Source organism: Scaptodrosophila lebanonensis, unplaced genomic scaffold (genome assembly GCF_003285725.1).
Source record: "Scaptodrosophila lebanonensis strain 11010-0011.00,11010-0021.00 unplaced genomic scaffold, SlebRS2 tig00000171-arrow-arrow-pilon, whole genome shotgun sequence".
Lineage (NCBI taxonomy): Eukaryota > Metazoa > Arthropoda > Insecta > Diptera > Drosophilidae > Scaptodrosophila > Scaptodrosophila lebanonensis.
In genome coordinates this window covers 73,592-87,235 of record NW_022060603.1, presented here as the reverse complement: position 1 = coordinate 87,235, position 13,644 = coordinate 73,592, and the positions used below count along the sequence as shown (strand labels likewise).

The 13,644-nt window shown below is 39.1% G+C and overlaps 1 protein-coding gene across 4 annotated transcripts in view; it reads left to right on the top strand.

Annotated features, from left to right (window-relative positions):
* LOC115629903 (probable Ras GTPase-activating protein) overlaps positions 1 to 13,644 on the top strand; it is a 64,194-nt gene that overhangs the window by 27,981 nt on the left and 22,569 nt on the right. For 2 of the 4 annotated variants that reach the window (XM_030526508.1, XM_030526503.1), the window contains exon 1: positions 11,107 to 11,495. The exons of the other annotated variants lie outside the window; for them this stretch is intronic. In XM_030526508.1, coding sequence (XP_030382368.1) covers positions 11,117 to 11,495 — 379 coding nt within the window. In that variant the 5' untranslated portion in view covers positions 11,107 to 11,116. Of the gene's footprint in view, positions 1 to 11,106; positions 11,496 to 13,644 lie in introns of those variants that run through there. 4 annotated transcript variants of the gene reach the window in all.

The following is a 13,644-nucleotide window of genomic DNA, read 5'->3' as shown; positions in this document are numbered from 1 at the left end:
TTATGGAAGTTGCAGACTAAAAGTCGAATGGTTCAAGAACAATTCTGCAACTCTAATCCAACTAACCAATTTATCTAGCAGAAACCCAAATTTCCGACATCTTTCAGGTTTCCCATTCATTGTAGTATTCATCTTATTCAATTCTTTAGGAGCATTAGTCGCCTTTGCTTTTGGAATGTTGGGAGTGTTTTCAGATTATAGATAGATTTAACTATATTTCTATCGCTATGCGCATATATTTGCATTTTATATTTTATTTAACTCTGCCAACTTCACAGCGAAGTCATAATGTCATATGTATAGATACGGGTATATATGTACATACGTGTACATAAATACTTCTATATAATACATATGCACGTATATGTACAGATAGTTTTTGTAATGCCTTTTTGTTTTGGACTGACGCTACCAGACAATGAAATGCAATCGTTGGAGCGTAGGGCGCTGAGCATGAGAGGGGGAGCCATCTAAGAGAGTGAGAAGAGAGTGAGAAGAGAGCGCAGGTAGGCAGCGAAGGTGGGAGCGGCTTCACAGCAGCTTTTGTTACAATGCCAATGGTTGTTGTTGTTGTTTTTGCTACTCCATGAGCTATTATTACGGTCAAGCAATTAGAGTTGTTGTTGTCATTATAATTATTATTATTGTGGGTGAAATTTGCTGAATTTGAATTGACAATGCGATTGTCGCGCGTTTTGTTGGCGATTTTCTGTTCAACACGTTGTTTTTTTTCGCGTCTATTTAAAGTCGTCGTCAACGCTCATTAGAAGTCAGTTGAGCATCAGCTGTTGTTGTTGTTGTTGTTGCGAGTGTTGTTAATTATATGCGCAAATAGTTAAAAGAAAATTAAAATGCGCCTAGCAGTGAGTGAGTGTGGAGTGTGTGAGTGTGTGTGTGAGTGTGTGTGCGTGTGGTGAACGGGGGGCTTGTAGTTTGTGCAACATGCGACGATGTTGCACATACATACATACATATACGGTTATGTGTGTGTGTGTGTATTCAGACGATTCAAAACGGATTTGCAATTTTGGTTTTGCTGCTTTTTTTCTTGCTTTACATTTCCGTTACTTTGAAGTTGCAGTTATGATTGTTGTTGTTGTCGTTGTCGTCGCTGTTGTTGTTGTTGGAATTGTAGCCAAGCTTGTTGAATAATTGAATAATTTTCAGCAATAGCAACAATTAACGAACGCTAGCAAGCCAGCAGCCACAGTAATTCATATGTCATAAATATCTGTCTACAGTCGCTTATGTATATGAGTTTATGTATGTATGTACATATAGTACATACATCTCTCTTTGTACATACAGTTGCGGTAAAAAAAAATGGCACTAAAGACGGAGATTTCTCTTTGATGAAGCTTTTCATTTCTATACAGTAATCCAGGCAGCTTCTTAGCATTTAACAAATAATGTTAATTAGAGATTTTCAAGATATAATGTCGTTGAAAAAGCGAAAACAGGTCCTGACTAAGCAATCACAGCTTTAGCAAAAATATCACTACCTGCATCATCAAAATTTTAATTCAAAATGATCTTTGGATGGAGCTTCAATGAGTGCCGCACTGTTCTTGACCTATCAAAACATTATAAAACCAATAAATACTCCAATTTACTAAAAAAAAAAGCTGCAAATTTCTACTTCTACATTCAAAATTTCGTGGGATGGCAACTTTCTTGATTGCAGAACTCCTCAAAAACAGCCCAAAACTGTTTTCTCTGCAGTCTCATTAGTCAGTGCAGAGCATATTTTCTCTTGAATATCATCATTTTCATGATCTTTTTTTAATTCCCGCTAACCATAAATACATTCATTTGCAAATTTAAATAAGAGCAGGCATGAAATCCCGGTATAGCTGCATTCTAAGAGAAACGTAATGAATTATTAAAAACACACACACACTAGTATTGTGAGGTTAAAATTGCATCTCTTGAAACATAGGAGAGTGCAAGAAAGTACTTCTTAAAGAGAAAACACCTGAAATTAACTGACACTTGCTCAAAGTGGAGTTCCAAAAATATTCAGAAAGAGAATAAAAGAGTTATTTTCTAAAAGAATAGACTTTTCACCTACAAGTGATATTAATGTTGTTGTTTTTTTTTACCACCACTGTACGAGTATATACAGCTGTATGTAAATTTTAGTTCGCACTTTGCAATAAAAATGTTTTTTTTTTTAAGTAACGAAGAAGGAAAACAACGACTGTGAAATGTCGTCATATTTTTGTGGCGAACGATATACTCGTACATACTTATGTATATAAATACAAATCTATATATATGCGATTATAGCGACGGTTATGGGTCTCCACACAAGCACGCATATATGGCAATTGTTTCACTGCCAAATCGGGACGATTTTGATTTATAGTTGTAGTCTAGAATATGCCAAAAACAAACAGACATATGTGGCGAGTAACACGCATTTAATAGCCGAGCAAATTTTCATCCCACACCATTATATTCGAAATATTTAAATCGTAGAAGGCGTGTGCTAATGGATCCTAGGGGGGTCCCATCTTATAAGGCAGCATTGTAAATTGAATTATTTAAAGAGTGTTGAGCTGTGTGTTCGTTCGACCATAAATAATATTCTTTATATCCAAAACTAAATGTAGCTGCTTCCGAATTTAGATTTTTACATTACTTTATATACATACATACATACATATACTTTGAAATTATTTTGTATTCCCGTATGCGAAAGTGAAAATGATTAGTTTTCTATATTTCTCAAAATATTGAATGCATGAAAGAAAGCATTCAGCTCAGCTCCTAAGTGTGTATGTCTGAACGTTTAAAACTCCATGACTATGAAAGCTAAGATGACCAAGTTTTGTAACAGCATTATGCAGATGTTCCTTTATTTTGAGTTCGTATTAGATTTTTAATATTATGTAGAAATAATCGTGAAAATAAAAGCAAATCAGATGCATTCATATTTTCAAACAATTTATTCTTTTGAAGGGCTTGTCAAAGTCGCACAATTTAAGGAATAGCCCAGAATTTTCATTTGTTCGTGAACAAAGTATAAAAACAAAGCTATATTTAATTTAAATACCAATGCATGCCGATTACAATTTAAATAGTAGTTGGGTGCTAGAGAATTTTGCAACTTTTCGTTCCATCTTTGGCACAATGATCGATCTTTAAGCCTTCAACTCTTGACCGTATTTCTTGGGGAGCATTGTTTATGCTAACAATGGCGCGTCTTAGATTCGAAAGTGTAGATACACTTACGGAACCACCGAGCTGCCACAATTGGAGGCAATTTTTGTTAGTCGAGGCCACTGATCGTTTTGATTTGTTTACACGAATGTTTATCACACCTTGAGATGCGTTTGAAATCATTTCCAAAAATAAAAATCAATGAAGCAGGCGAGGGTGGCGGAAGGTGGTGGTGGTGGCGGTGGCGTTGGCGGTGTCTAACAACTCATCACAGCAGATGGGCGATCCAAACCGATACGATCCGATCTGAGAGATACTGATGCTGTTGTTGATGTCGATGCCGATGCTGCGTGCGTGCGTGCTGGGAAATCGGATAAATTTAGCGAAAGGGAAATAATCGAGTAAACAGCAACTAAAAATTCAACAGCAATAGCAGCAACAACAACGACAACTATAGTATAGTGAGCCACAGTAGCAGTAGCCGTAGCCGTCAGCCATCGGGCAAGTTCACACAGTTCTTGCCCAGCAGCGTCGTTTGGTAGCGGGCCGGGCCCCATTATATAGACCAAAAAAGCATAAAACGGTTAAATTGCTTTATGTATTTCAACATTGTGGGGCCCGTTGGCTTTTTTGTAGCCAGTCAGTCAGTCGCAGTTGTTGTTGTTGTTGTTGTTGTAATTGTTGCTGTTGCTGCTGTTGGGCGTTCATTGCTAGTTTTCTTTCTTTTTTGCTGCTGCCCTGCCGACACTTCATGCAAATAATTTACATAATATGCAACACATGTTGACACGAATAGAGACGAGCGGCCGGAGCGGTAGGGAGGGATGTGGTGGGGGCAGAGTACTATGTCTGTTGTCTTTGTTTTTGTTATTGTAGCTTGTGGGCTGTTGAACTGAACTGAAAAAAAAACCCAACCAGAGCTCTACTTTAACTTGGCTTAAGCCCATAAAACAGGCCAAGATGATGGCTAACAACAGTTCAGCGTGTGAAAATGCGTTGCCAACTTAATGCGAAAAGTGTCTCATCATTTTGTATTTACTTTGCCACAGATAATCAGAGGAGTACATAATATTGTGTCAAAGAAAACCCCACTCTTAATGGTAGTGGTACTGTGTTGATTAATAAAATTGGCGAGCTAATAACATCAACCATTCCACATAAATATAGCCGTATATACGTATAGCTTCTCACCCCATAAATACACACAAACAGCTTGACACCTCGAAGATTACTGTCATTGCAACAGAGAATCATATTATCAGCTGTAGTTGATCTTTGGGAATGTAAATGAGCCCCATTAAGGCTACAGTGAGACACTAATGCTGAAACGATATAGAAGCGAAACAGAAACACAACGACGCCTACGAAATGAAATGGGATACAAAGAAATGCTCATAAATTGAAGATAGAACTGCATTTTGCTGAAACGGCATAAAAGCCAACATACAATTGAAACGAACTAAAATTGAAACGAATGGTAATCAATTGAAAACCGAGTCGAAATGAAAGTGAAACTTGGTAGCCTTTGAAATAATAAGCTAGCTGCACGTAATTCTATTTTAACACGGTTTTGATTTAACACGGTTTGAAAATTAAAAATTTTATATATGGTTACACGACATTATTCCATTTAGTACGATTTAACATAACACATGATCCATATCTTTTTTCACACGACTTTTTCTGCAACCAATCTACCGTGTAAAAACAGAATTAGGTGTACTGTAAAACGTTACTGAGAACCGAATTGAAATAAAGGGGAATAAGGTCATATAGCACAGTACTTCCTTACTCAAGCATTAGCTTCTCCTTTGCTTTCTACAAGCTTTATAGATTGGTTCCAGAAACAACCGTGTAAAAAAGATCATATCCAAAAATAGGTGATTGGTTCCTTATCTCTAAAGAAATATATATGCAATTTTGAATTTCCAAACCGTGTTTTATCAAAATCGTGTAAAAACAAATTTATGTGTAATATTAAAAACAATATAGAATTATATTTATTGGGAGGACTATCATGACTTAATGCCTTAATATGACTTGCAACAAAGTGCTTCATCAATAATGATTTCCTATTTAAATATCTGAAAAGTAAATCCAAACATACAAGTAGTCTTATTGTTGATGGTAATTGAAGCGCTTTCGAGGCAGCTTTCGAAGCAATTTCACTTGAATTTGACATTGAGGTTCCGATAACATTGCCTATGCATTACGTACTCAACGTATTTCTATTCTCAGAAAAACAATTTCAGTTGCACTGAGCGATTCTCCTAAGGCTTTTGTATTCATTATACTCTGTACTGAGAGGGTAAGGGAGTATGTTAGTTTAGTTCCAATACATGTAACACACAGAAGAAGGCCGACCATCCATCCTTCTGTCTGTCTGTATGAACGCAACGATCTCGGAAGGTATAGGAGCAAGAATAACCAAAGTAGGTATTCAGATACTCCTGAATCTGACAAAGGACTAGCGTGTATTTTTTTTCGGATGCACCCCCCACTTCCCCGCTATTAGTAATTTTCCCGCTCGACTCTTGTTTCTGATTTGAAAAATGTTGCTGTTTCGTACCCCGGAATTGGAATTAGGGAATTATCCGCCAGCGTAGCTGCATGTTTTTGTTTTTGCTGTCTGTCTGTCTGTCTAGTCGGAAAACCGCAAATATCCGTTCGAACTGAGAATTGAGGAGTGAGAGTCGAACCAGAGCCACAGTCAGAGCCAAAGCCAGAGCTAAACTTAGATTGGGACGCGGACCCAAGCGGACTAGCGATTACAACAAATAGTTTTACTTTTTGTTGTTGCTGGTTAATTTTCTTGCCTGTTGTTTATTTAATTTCACTGCCGCAATTTGCAGGCAACGATCAAGCACGACATTCTCCCTCCCCTCCTAAACTGCTTCCCCCCGCCCTCTCTCCACCTACACAATTGTTGTTTTTTTTTTCTCAGTTACTTTTCGCCTGTTTTATTTGGTTTGCGTTTCAACGCATTTGGTTGGCATTGTTGTCAATTGTTATTGTTGTTGTTGTTGCTGTTGCTGTTGGTGCTGCTTGTTTTAATCATCATAGCCATTGCGCAGCATTGTGTGTTCTGAATGAATCATGAAAAGCCGCACGTTTATAGCCACCGCCCTCCTTACTCTTTTGGCACCAACACGTACGCCGCTTCCTCTCCTCCTCGCCTTCTCTCCCCCCATCCCTCTCCAGCCTGCTCTTCCTATTCCCGTCTGCTGTCTCCTCTTCTTCATTCGTCATCGTATATTACAATTCTTTTTATTGCCAGTGCCAGTTCGTTTGTTCTTCCTCCGCCCCTCCCCCACATGCCCCTCTGCTCCGCCACAGACAGCTGTAGCTCCATAGATCGGTCGTGCCTCTGCCTCTGTCCTCTGGCTTTATGTGTGTCGCAATTATCGCCGCAATCATCGTGGTCCATTTTGATCATCGCCAACGTCAATTACGCTGCGGCTTTAATTTTTCTACCGCTGGCAATAAATGAAGTAGAAATAGTGGAAGAAAAAGACGAAGAAGAATCAGAGTTATAGAGAAAAAGAAATGCCATAATAGAAATCTAAGTTTGATCTGCAACTGTTTCCACAGCGTAGTTGTTGTCGGGCTTGGCCCTAACGTCGTTGAAAGGCAACGACCTAACCTTAGGCCCTCGAGAGTGGAGATGGGGGCCAGTACCCCCACAATCGCCCTCACTGGCTGCCAACCTGGCCGCCTCTTCTTACATAAGCGAAACGTCACAATGTGTGGCATCGTCATCGTCCACTCGATTGACGCTTTCCATTAGCCGGAAGACAGAAGGCCATCTTCGCTATGGCGAAGAATTTGTCGCTAAGAAAAGAGAGAAAGCCGAGATGATATAAAACTAAACAAACTCTACAAAGCCAGCACAAGTTTCAATTCTAACTACGTTTCATTAGGGCTTCACTGTTTACTTTTGTACTTGTACTGACCTTTACAAGGGCTACTAAAAATCATAATTGTCAACAAATATTAAGACTGACTGTAGCTTATTTGTCGTTAAAAAGAATTAATCAAGAAATATCAAATAGATTTATGTTTATCCCAGAAGTAACTCAACACGACGACCAAATTTTGATAAGTAATTACCAAACAGAATTAGTCGAAATGTCCGGATAACCACAATCCTAAAATATACCTATATAAACTATATCGTTCATCTTCTTACCCTTTCGTGCAGGCTTTGCTTTGAAAAAAACTCTTATTGGTTTCAATTGAAGTGATATTTGCAAAATTTGTGTGCGAATTGTGAATTGTGCCTGAAGCTGAAGCCTCAGCTTAAACACTTGAGCGTATTTCAGCTTCGTTATTTGAAACGCAGTTTTCTTTTATCTCTCGCTTTGTTTTTATGGCTTTGTTCTTTGGTGACAATGTGTGACAATGACGCGAGGTTTCCCACGACGCGACAGACAGATGCGGGCTGCTGGGGCTACTGGGGGTCAGAAGAAAGCGCCGACAGTGTCTACCTAAAGTCTAAGCTGGCGCTGACGCCGACGCCAACGCCGCAGCCGACGTGCAAAAATGTGAGGCTGCCAAATTATTCATTATGCGCCACAGTCCGTCCTCCATGCGATGCCTGCGAGTGTGTGTTTCTGTGTGTGTGTGTGGCTCCCAAACAATGCATTGAATGAGGTTGTCGACGTCAGCATTGGCGTCGCTGTCGTCTGCCGACTGACGACTGACTTTTCCGCTTTTGTGAGCTCACTTTTTTTTTAGCATTGTTGTTGCCGCATTAATCAGCAAACTTTGCCACAGCTCCCACGTCCATGCGTCCCCTGCACCGCCCTCCCCCCTGCTCGGTCTCAGCTTCAGTGCGACATATGGCCATAGCCGTCGCAGTGGCTGTCGCTTTTGTTCTTTATGGTTCACAGTGGTTCAACAAACCGAAACAAACCAGCAACTCCGCAAGTGAAAACGAAATCCCAGCTTCGACTTGGCGGACTTGGCTCTCCGATATTGGAATGTTTAAATGCAACGACGAAGCTCTTGAATGTTTAGAATGTAAATCCACCCCAATCCCCCACTCAAAAAAAGGAAAAAGAATTAGATTGAAAATTCCTTAAGAGAGAAATCCGAGGTGATATAAAATATAGAAGCAAACTAAAACAAGATATGTGTGTTTATTACGATCTACATATATTGTTGAGGTTTGCTATGTTTTTCAGTTTCAAAACAAAGTAAATCCAAAAGAAATATAGTACAACATATGATATCATATATATGCATATACATACATGTATAATTAATTACTATAATAATTATAATGGGGCTATCAAAGTATTTATTATTGGGTAAAGATTCTTAGCCATAAAACAAACAAACAAAGTACCACTGTATGCATTATTTTTCAGTTTTATTTTACCATATATCATGTATTTGTTTTGGCCAGATCTGGCTGGGCAGTGGCTCGAACTTCCGCTCGTTCACAAGTATGTGTATGTGTGTGTGTGTGTCCTGTTAAAAGAATTGGCCTGGTTTGTGGGAGCTGCTCGCCTTTGGTCAGGCCTTTGCAGGTGCACGCAGTTGGCGCCACGCTTGGCTGCCTTTCCCAACAACAACAGCAACAGCCAATGAGTTAAGACTGTGTGTGGATTAAGAGTACACCTCTATATGTATATGTATGTATGTTTGCATGTGTGTAGCGAGAACAGCTGCGTGTGAAGAGTCGGGAGTCGGGAGACGGGAGTTGAGTGTTAGAGTCAGAGCTAGAGTCAGAGAAAGTGGCAGTCGCACGCATAGCGGCGAAATTTATGTTTATAGTTTTTCCTTTTTGGCTCACACGCAGCTGAAAAAAACAACTATATACTTATATATAAAATTATGGAAAATTCATGGCCAAGCGCACGCAAGTTGGGCGGCACAGCAGCTGATGACAATGGAGAGAAAATTGAAAAAGCAGACACCGACACACATACAGATACAGATACAGACATACAACTTGTGCCGAAAAGGCAAGCAAAGAGTTCAGATGATTCATGTCTGCACGATGTGTTTATAAATTAGTTACTCACACTCGATTGAATTAATTGCATGCAACATATCCATACAAAAATATAATGTATGTTTGTGTTTGTGTGTGTGTGTCTGGGTGCGACAGCAAGAGAGGCGTTTCAATTGCGCATCGAATTACAAAGCTGTTTGTTTTTGTTGCTGCTGTTGTCGATCAATGTGGAAAGTGAAAAGTGATAGCAACAACAGAAATGTGGCAAAGAATCACAATTTATAGTTGATAGTTAATAAGTAGCACAATTAAATTGACCTCCATAGAATGGGAAAATTGAGTTCCAACTATGTATGTATTTGTTTTGAGTACGAAATCGCACGATCACTCATCAAATCTATTCCCGTGAAAACACTACTTTTTCTTATTATTATATTAGCTGCGAAATTCTTCTGAAAACCATAACAAATCAGCTCGTAAAATCTCAATAGTGAGAGATTTTAGAAGCTAAAAAGAACAGAGTTTGCAGACATTTCTCTCTTATATTTAAGGCTTATCAAATTTGTCGCTACTATGTATGTAATTTTTTTACAACACCATGAACTATTCTCTATTTCGATATGTACAAATACCACATTTGATAGAAAATATTTATGTATATATGTATGTAATGCCAGCATTTCATTCACATTTATTTGAATTTTACATACGAATGGACTAGTGTATCTTCTTCTTCTCTGTTATGTATGACCCCCAAAACTGTTAACCTTTGTAAATGATTAATTTGCATATAAATGCATTATTTGTTTCTCTGATTGATCAATTAATGCATATGTATTTACATACACACTATACATATACATAAATGTATGTATGTTATATCACAACAAAAATTTCTACATTCTTAATTATAAATTTGGGCAAAGGGCGAAGCATAAATGAAAAACAGCTGCATACGCATTTCATTTACATAAACATATTTACATACATATGCATGTTTGTATGTGTCTATGTGTGCTGCGTATGGCAACATTATAATGTTGGTTTCTCTCCACGCCCAATGCAGTTCCTTTCTGCTATCTGCTGTAGCCAGCAGCCCAAGCGTCGCATACGCCACGCCGCAGGCCTGTTCCAGTTCATATCATTCCATTTCATTTCATTCCACTCTATTCCATTTCGTTTGGTGCTCTGCATTCAAAGCCAACGAGCGTAAAATTGAACAAGCTTAAAGGAAAATTGCCTCGCGCTCTGACTGTGGGTGGCGGCGATAGAGAGGCTTGACGCGCAGTCGCGCGTGTGCGTTGTGCTTAAAAGAAATGAAGAAAATAAGTTGGAAAAGAGGAAAAACCAGCTCAGAAAATTAGTTAACATTTTCTAGCGACGACCAGGGGTTGATGATTAGGGTGCGTGACTATAAATCTTCATTTCGTATGCGGCGGTCGTCGGCGCAGGCCAACCGAAACAGCCAACGTCGCAGTCAGCGTCGGCGTCAGTTAGTTAGTAGTGAGTCAGTCAGTCAGTCAGTTAGTCTGCCATTCGTGCTCGTCAATCGCGTGCGTGTCGTGACCAACCGTTCATTTACATTGCAGGCCGGGTTGAAAGTGATACGGCAAAAAAAAAACAATAATAATAATTATAGAAGAAATAAAGGTAAAACCACAACAACAGAGCAATAAAAATATTAACAACAAAATGCTAAAACAACACAACTAAAGAAGGAAACGCAACATAAACCAAAAATACCAAAAAATTAAAACCAATCCATTGAACGTCTGAAACTCAAACGAAAAGCATACCAAAAACAACAACAACAACATACCACAAAAATTGATAAGAAAAATACCAAATCCAAGTGGCTGCATGAACATGAACTGCGGCGCGTTGCGTGCTAGTGACGAAGCGCAGGTGCAGGCGCAGCAGTTGGCAGCGACGCTGACGCCACAGCAACACCAACAACAACATCAGCAGCAGCAGCAGCAGCAACAACAAATGAATAACGGCAAGTCGCGTCAGCTGCTCGATTCTGGCAAAATGCATTCAATGCCCCGCACTCCCCAGCAATCCACGACCCCTGGCCGCTCCATGAGCGGTGGAGAGCCGCCACTGAGACGCAGCACCATGCCCCGCGGTCTGGCGTCGTGTCTGCGCGGCGAACGCGACGATGCACCCACACCAGTGCACGAACACTGTGAGGTGCAACAGCTGCAGATGCTGCAGCATCACAATCATCATCAGCAGCAGCAACACCACCACCAACAACAACAACAACAGCAACTGCAGCTGGCCGCTGCATTGGCGCAAGAACAGCTGTTGCAGGAACGCACAGTCGCCACGCCCCCAACCCAAACGAACGAAGCGACGGGCAGGAGTAAGTGTTGAAATAAAAACATCATTTCTGTCCACATTTGGGGAATTTTCAGAAAATGCTTTCAAATTAAACTCAATCAGGAAAACCAAAAAAAATCGCTTCTAGTCGAGAGAATTCCTTCCATTGGTTTACAATCTCCCACATTTCAATTAGAGCAGGAATGTAATTGATTCCCTTCTAGGAGTTATATAGCTATGTATAAATTGATCTAAAAATTCTATAAACATCTAGTGTTTAATATCGCTATTTTGTAATAAATAAAGATTTGTCTCAAAGGATAAATTTTTGGCAGTTCAAGGAGTTAACAATTTATTATAGCTAATATAATATACTATAGTATATATATTGCCTAGTTATATTCAAATCTTTGCTACAATGAACACCCTTTTTATACTTTTATTTCACACCTTAGCTCTTCTTCTTACTGCTTGAATCTTGGCGATTGTGAAATATGTTTTGAACCTCAAAACTTTCTCTGCGTAATATCAAAGACAAAGACTAGAAGCGAGGTATTCAAGTAATTCATATTTATTCAATACTTATGTGATAACTAGATTCCTAGCGAATCTATTCTCATCAGCAGCCAACTGGCTTTTAATTAACTTAATTTCCCTTATGCTCTACTTATAACGAATAACCTCCAGTGTTCAGCCATGTATGAGTCGGCTATGCATTATTTTTCTTGATCAGAGACATAATTCCTCGCACTGCCTCTCTAGGCAAGTAGTTGAACACTGACCTGATTGTCATCATCAGCTTCAACTGTAAATTATGTCGAGCCATTAATGACATCAAAGGCACAGACCCGTGCAGCTTATGTCATAACAACAACAGCAACACATTTTACACACAAGTTGCAAATTGACGAGCCAATCGCTATCGGCTTTGGCATCTCGAAGCTCTTGGGTCAGACCACAAATACCGACTAAAGTTCATTCAAGTATAATTTATGAACTAGTTCAACTTTTGTATTCCCCCGCATAAGCGAATAATGATTGGCATGCAATCCATTTCTACCCAACCTCCTATAGGCCTAAACTATAGTACATAGTTAAATGTTTTTATTAAAAATAACCGGTTCGAAAACGCATGTTTTTTAAACATTTCAGACCATTATCTACAATATACAAAAGATCGTTAAGAAATAGAATAGAAATAGAATAGAGATAGAATAGAAATAGAATAGAAATAGAATAGAAATAGAATAGAAATAGAATAGAAATAGAATAGAAATAGAATAGAATAGAAATAGAATAGAAATAGAATAGAAATAGAATAGAAATAGAATAGAAATAGAATAGAAATAGAATAGAAATAGAATAGAAATAGAATAGAAATAGAATAGAAATAGAATAGAAATAGAATAGAAATAGAATAGAAATAGAATAGAAATAGAATAGAAATAGAATAGAAATAGAATAGAAATAGAATAGAAATAGAATAGAAATAAATAGCCTCGAAATAGCCTAGCCCTAGAATAGAATAGAATCGAAATCGCCTAGAATAGAATCGCCCTCGAATCGCCTAGCCTATCGCCTCGCCCTAGCCTCGCCCTCCCTAGAAATCGCCTCGCCCTCGCCTCGCCCTCGCCTAGCCTCGCCCTCGCCTAGCCCTAGCCTCGCCCTCGCCTCGCCCGCCTCGCCCTAGCCTAGCCCTCGCCTCGCCCTCTAATAGCCCTCTCCTAGCCCTCTCCTAGAAATCGAATAGCCCTCGAATAGAATAGAAATAGAATAGAAATAGAATAGAATAGAAATAGAAAAATAGTTCTAGCTAAAGCTATGAACCGACGATTTCTTTTCAATATAGTTGACTCTACAGCTAAACAAATATTTGCCTGCAGTTTATTCTTTGTCTGCAATGCGCTGTGGGAAACGCTCTTCCTAAGAAATATTGTTTTTTTAAGATGATTAAAATCGATTACTATGCGGAGTCATTTTATTGAATATATGACTTGTCCACACGATCTAGACTTTGTCAGTCTGTCTGCAAGAATGCAGAAATCTCTGAAAGTAAACTCCATTAAGAACTGTCATTATGAATAGTCAGAGGTGTGGCGAACATTATCAATTAGCCATTCCGCCTCCCTTCTTTATGGAATTTCCCCCCAACATGCTCGTGATTCACTTTCTTCACTCGGCCAGCTGTGGTG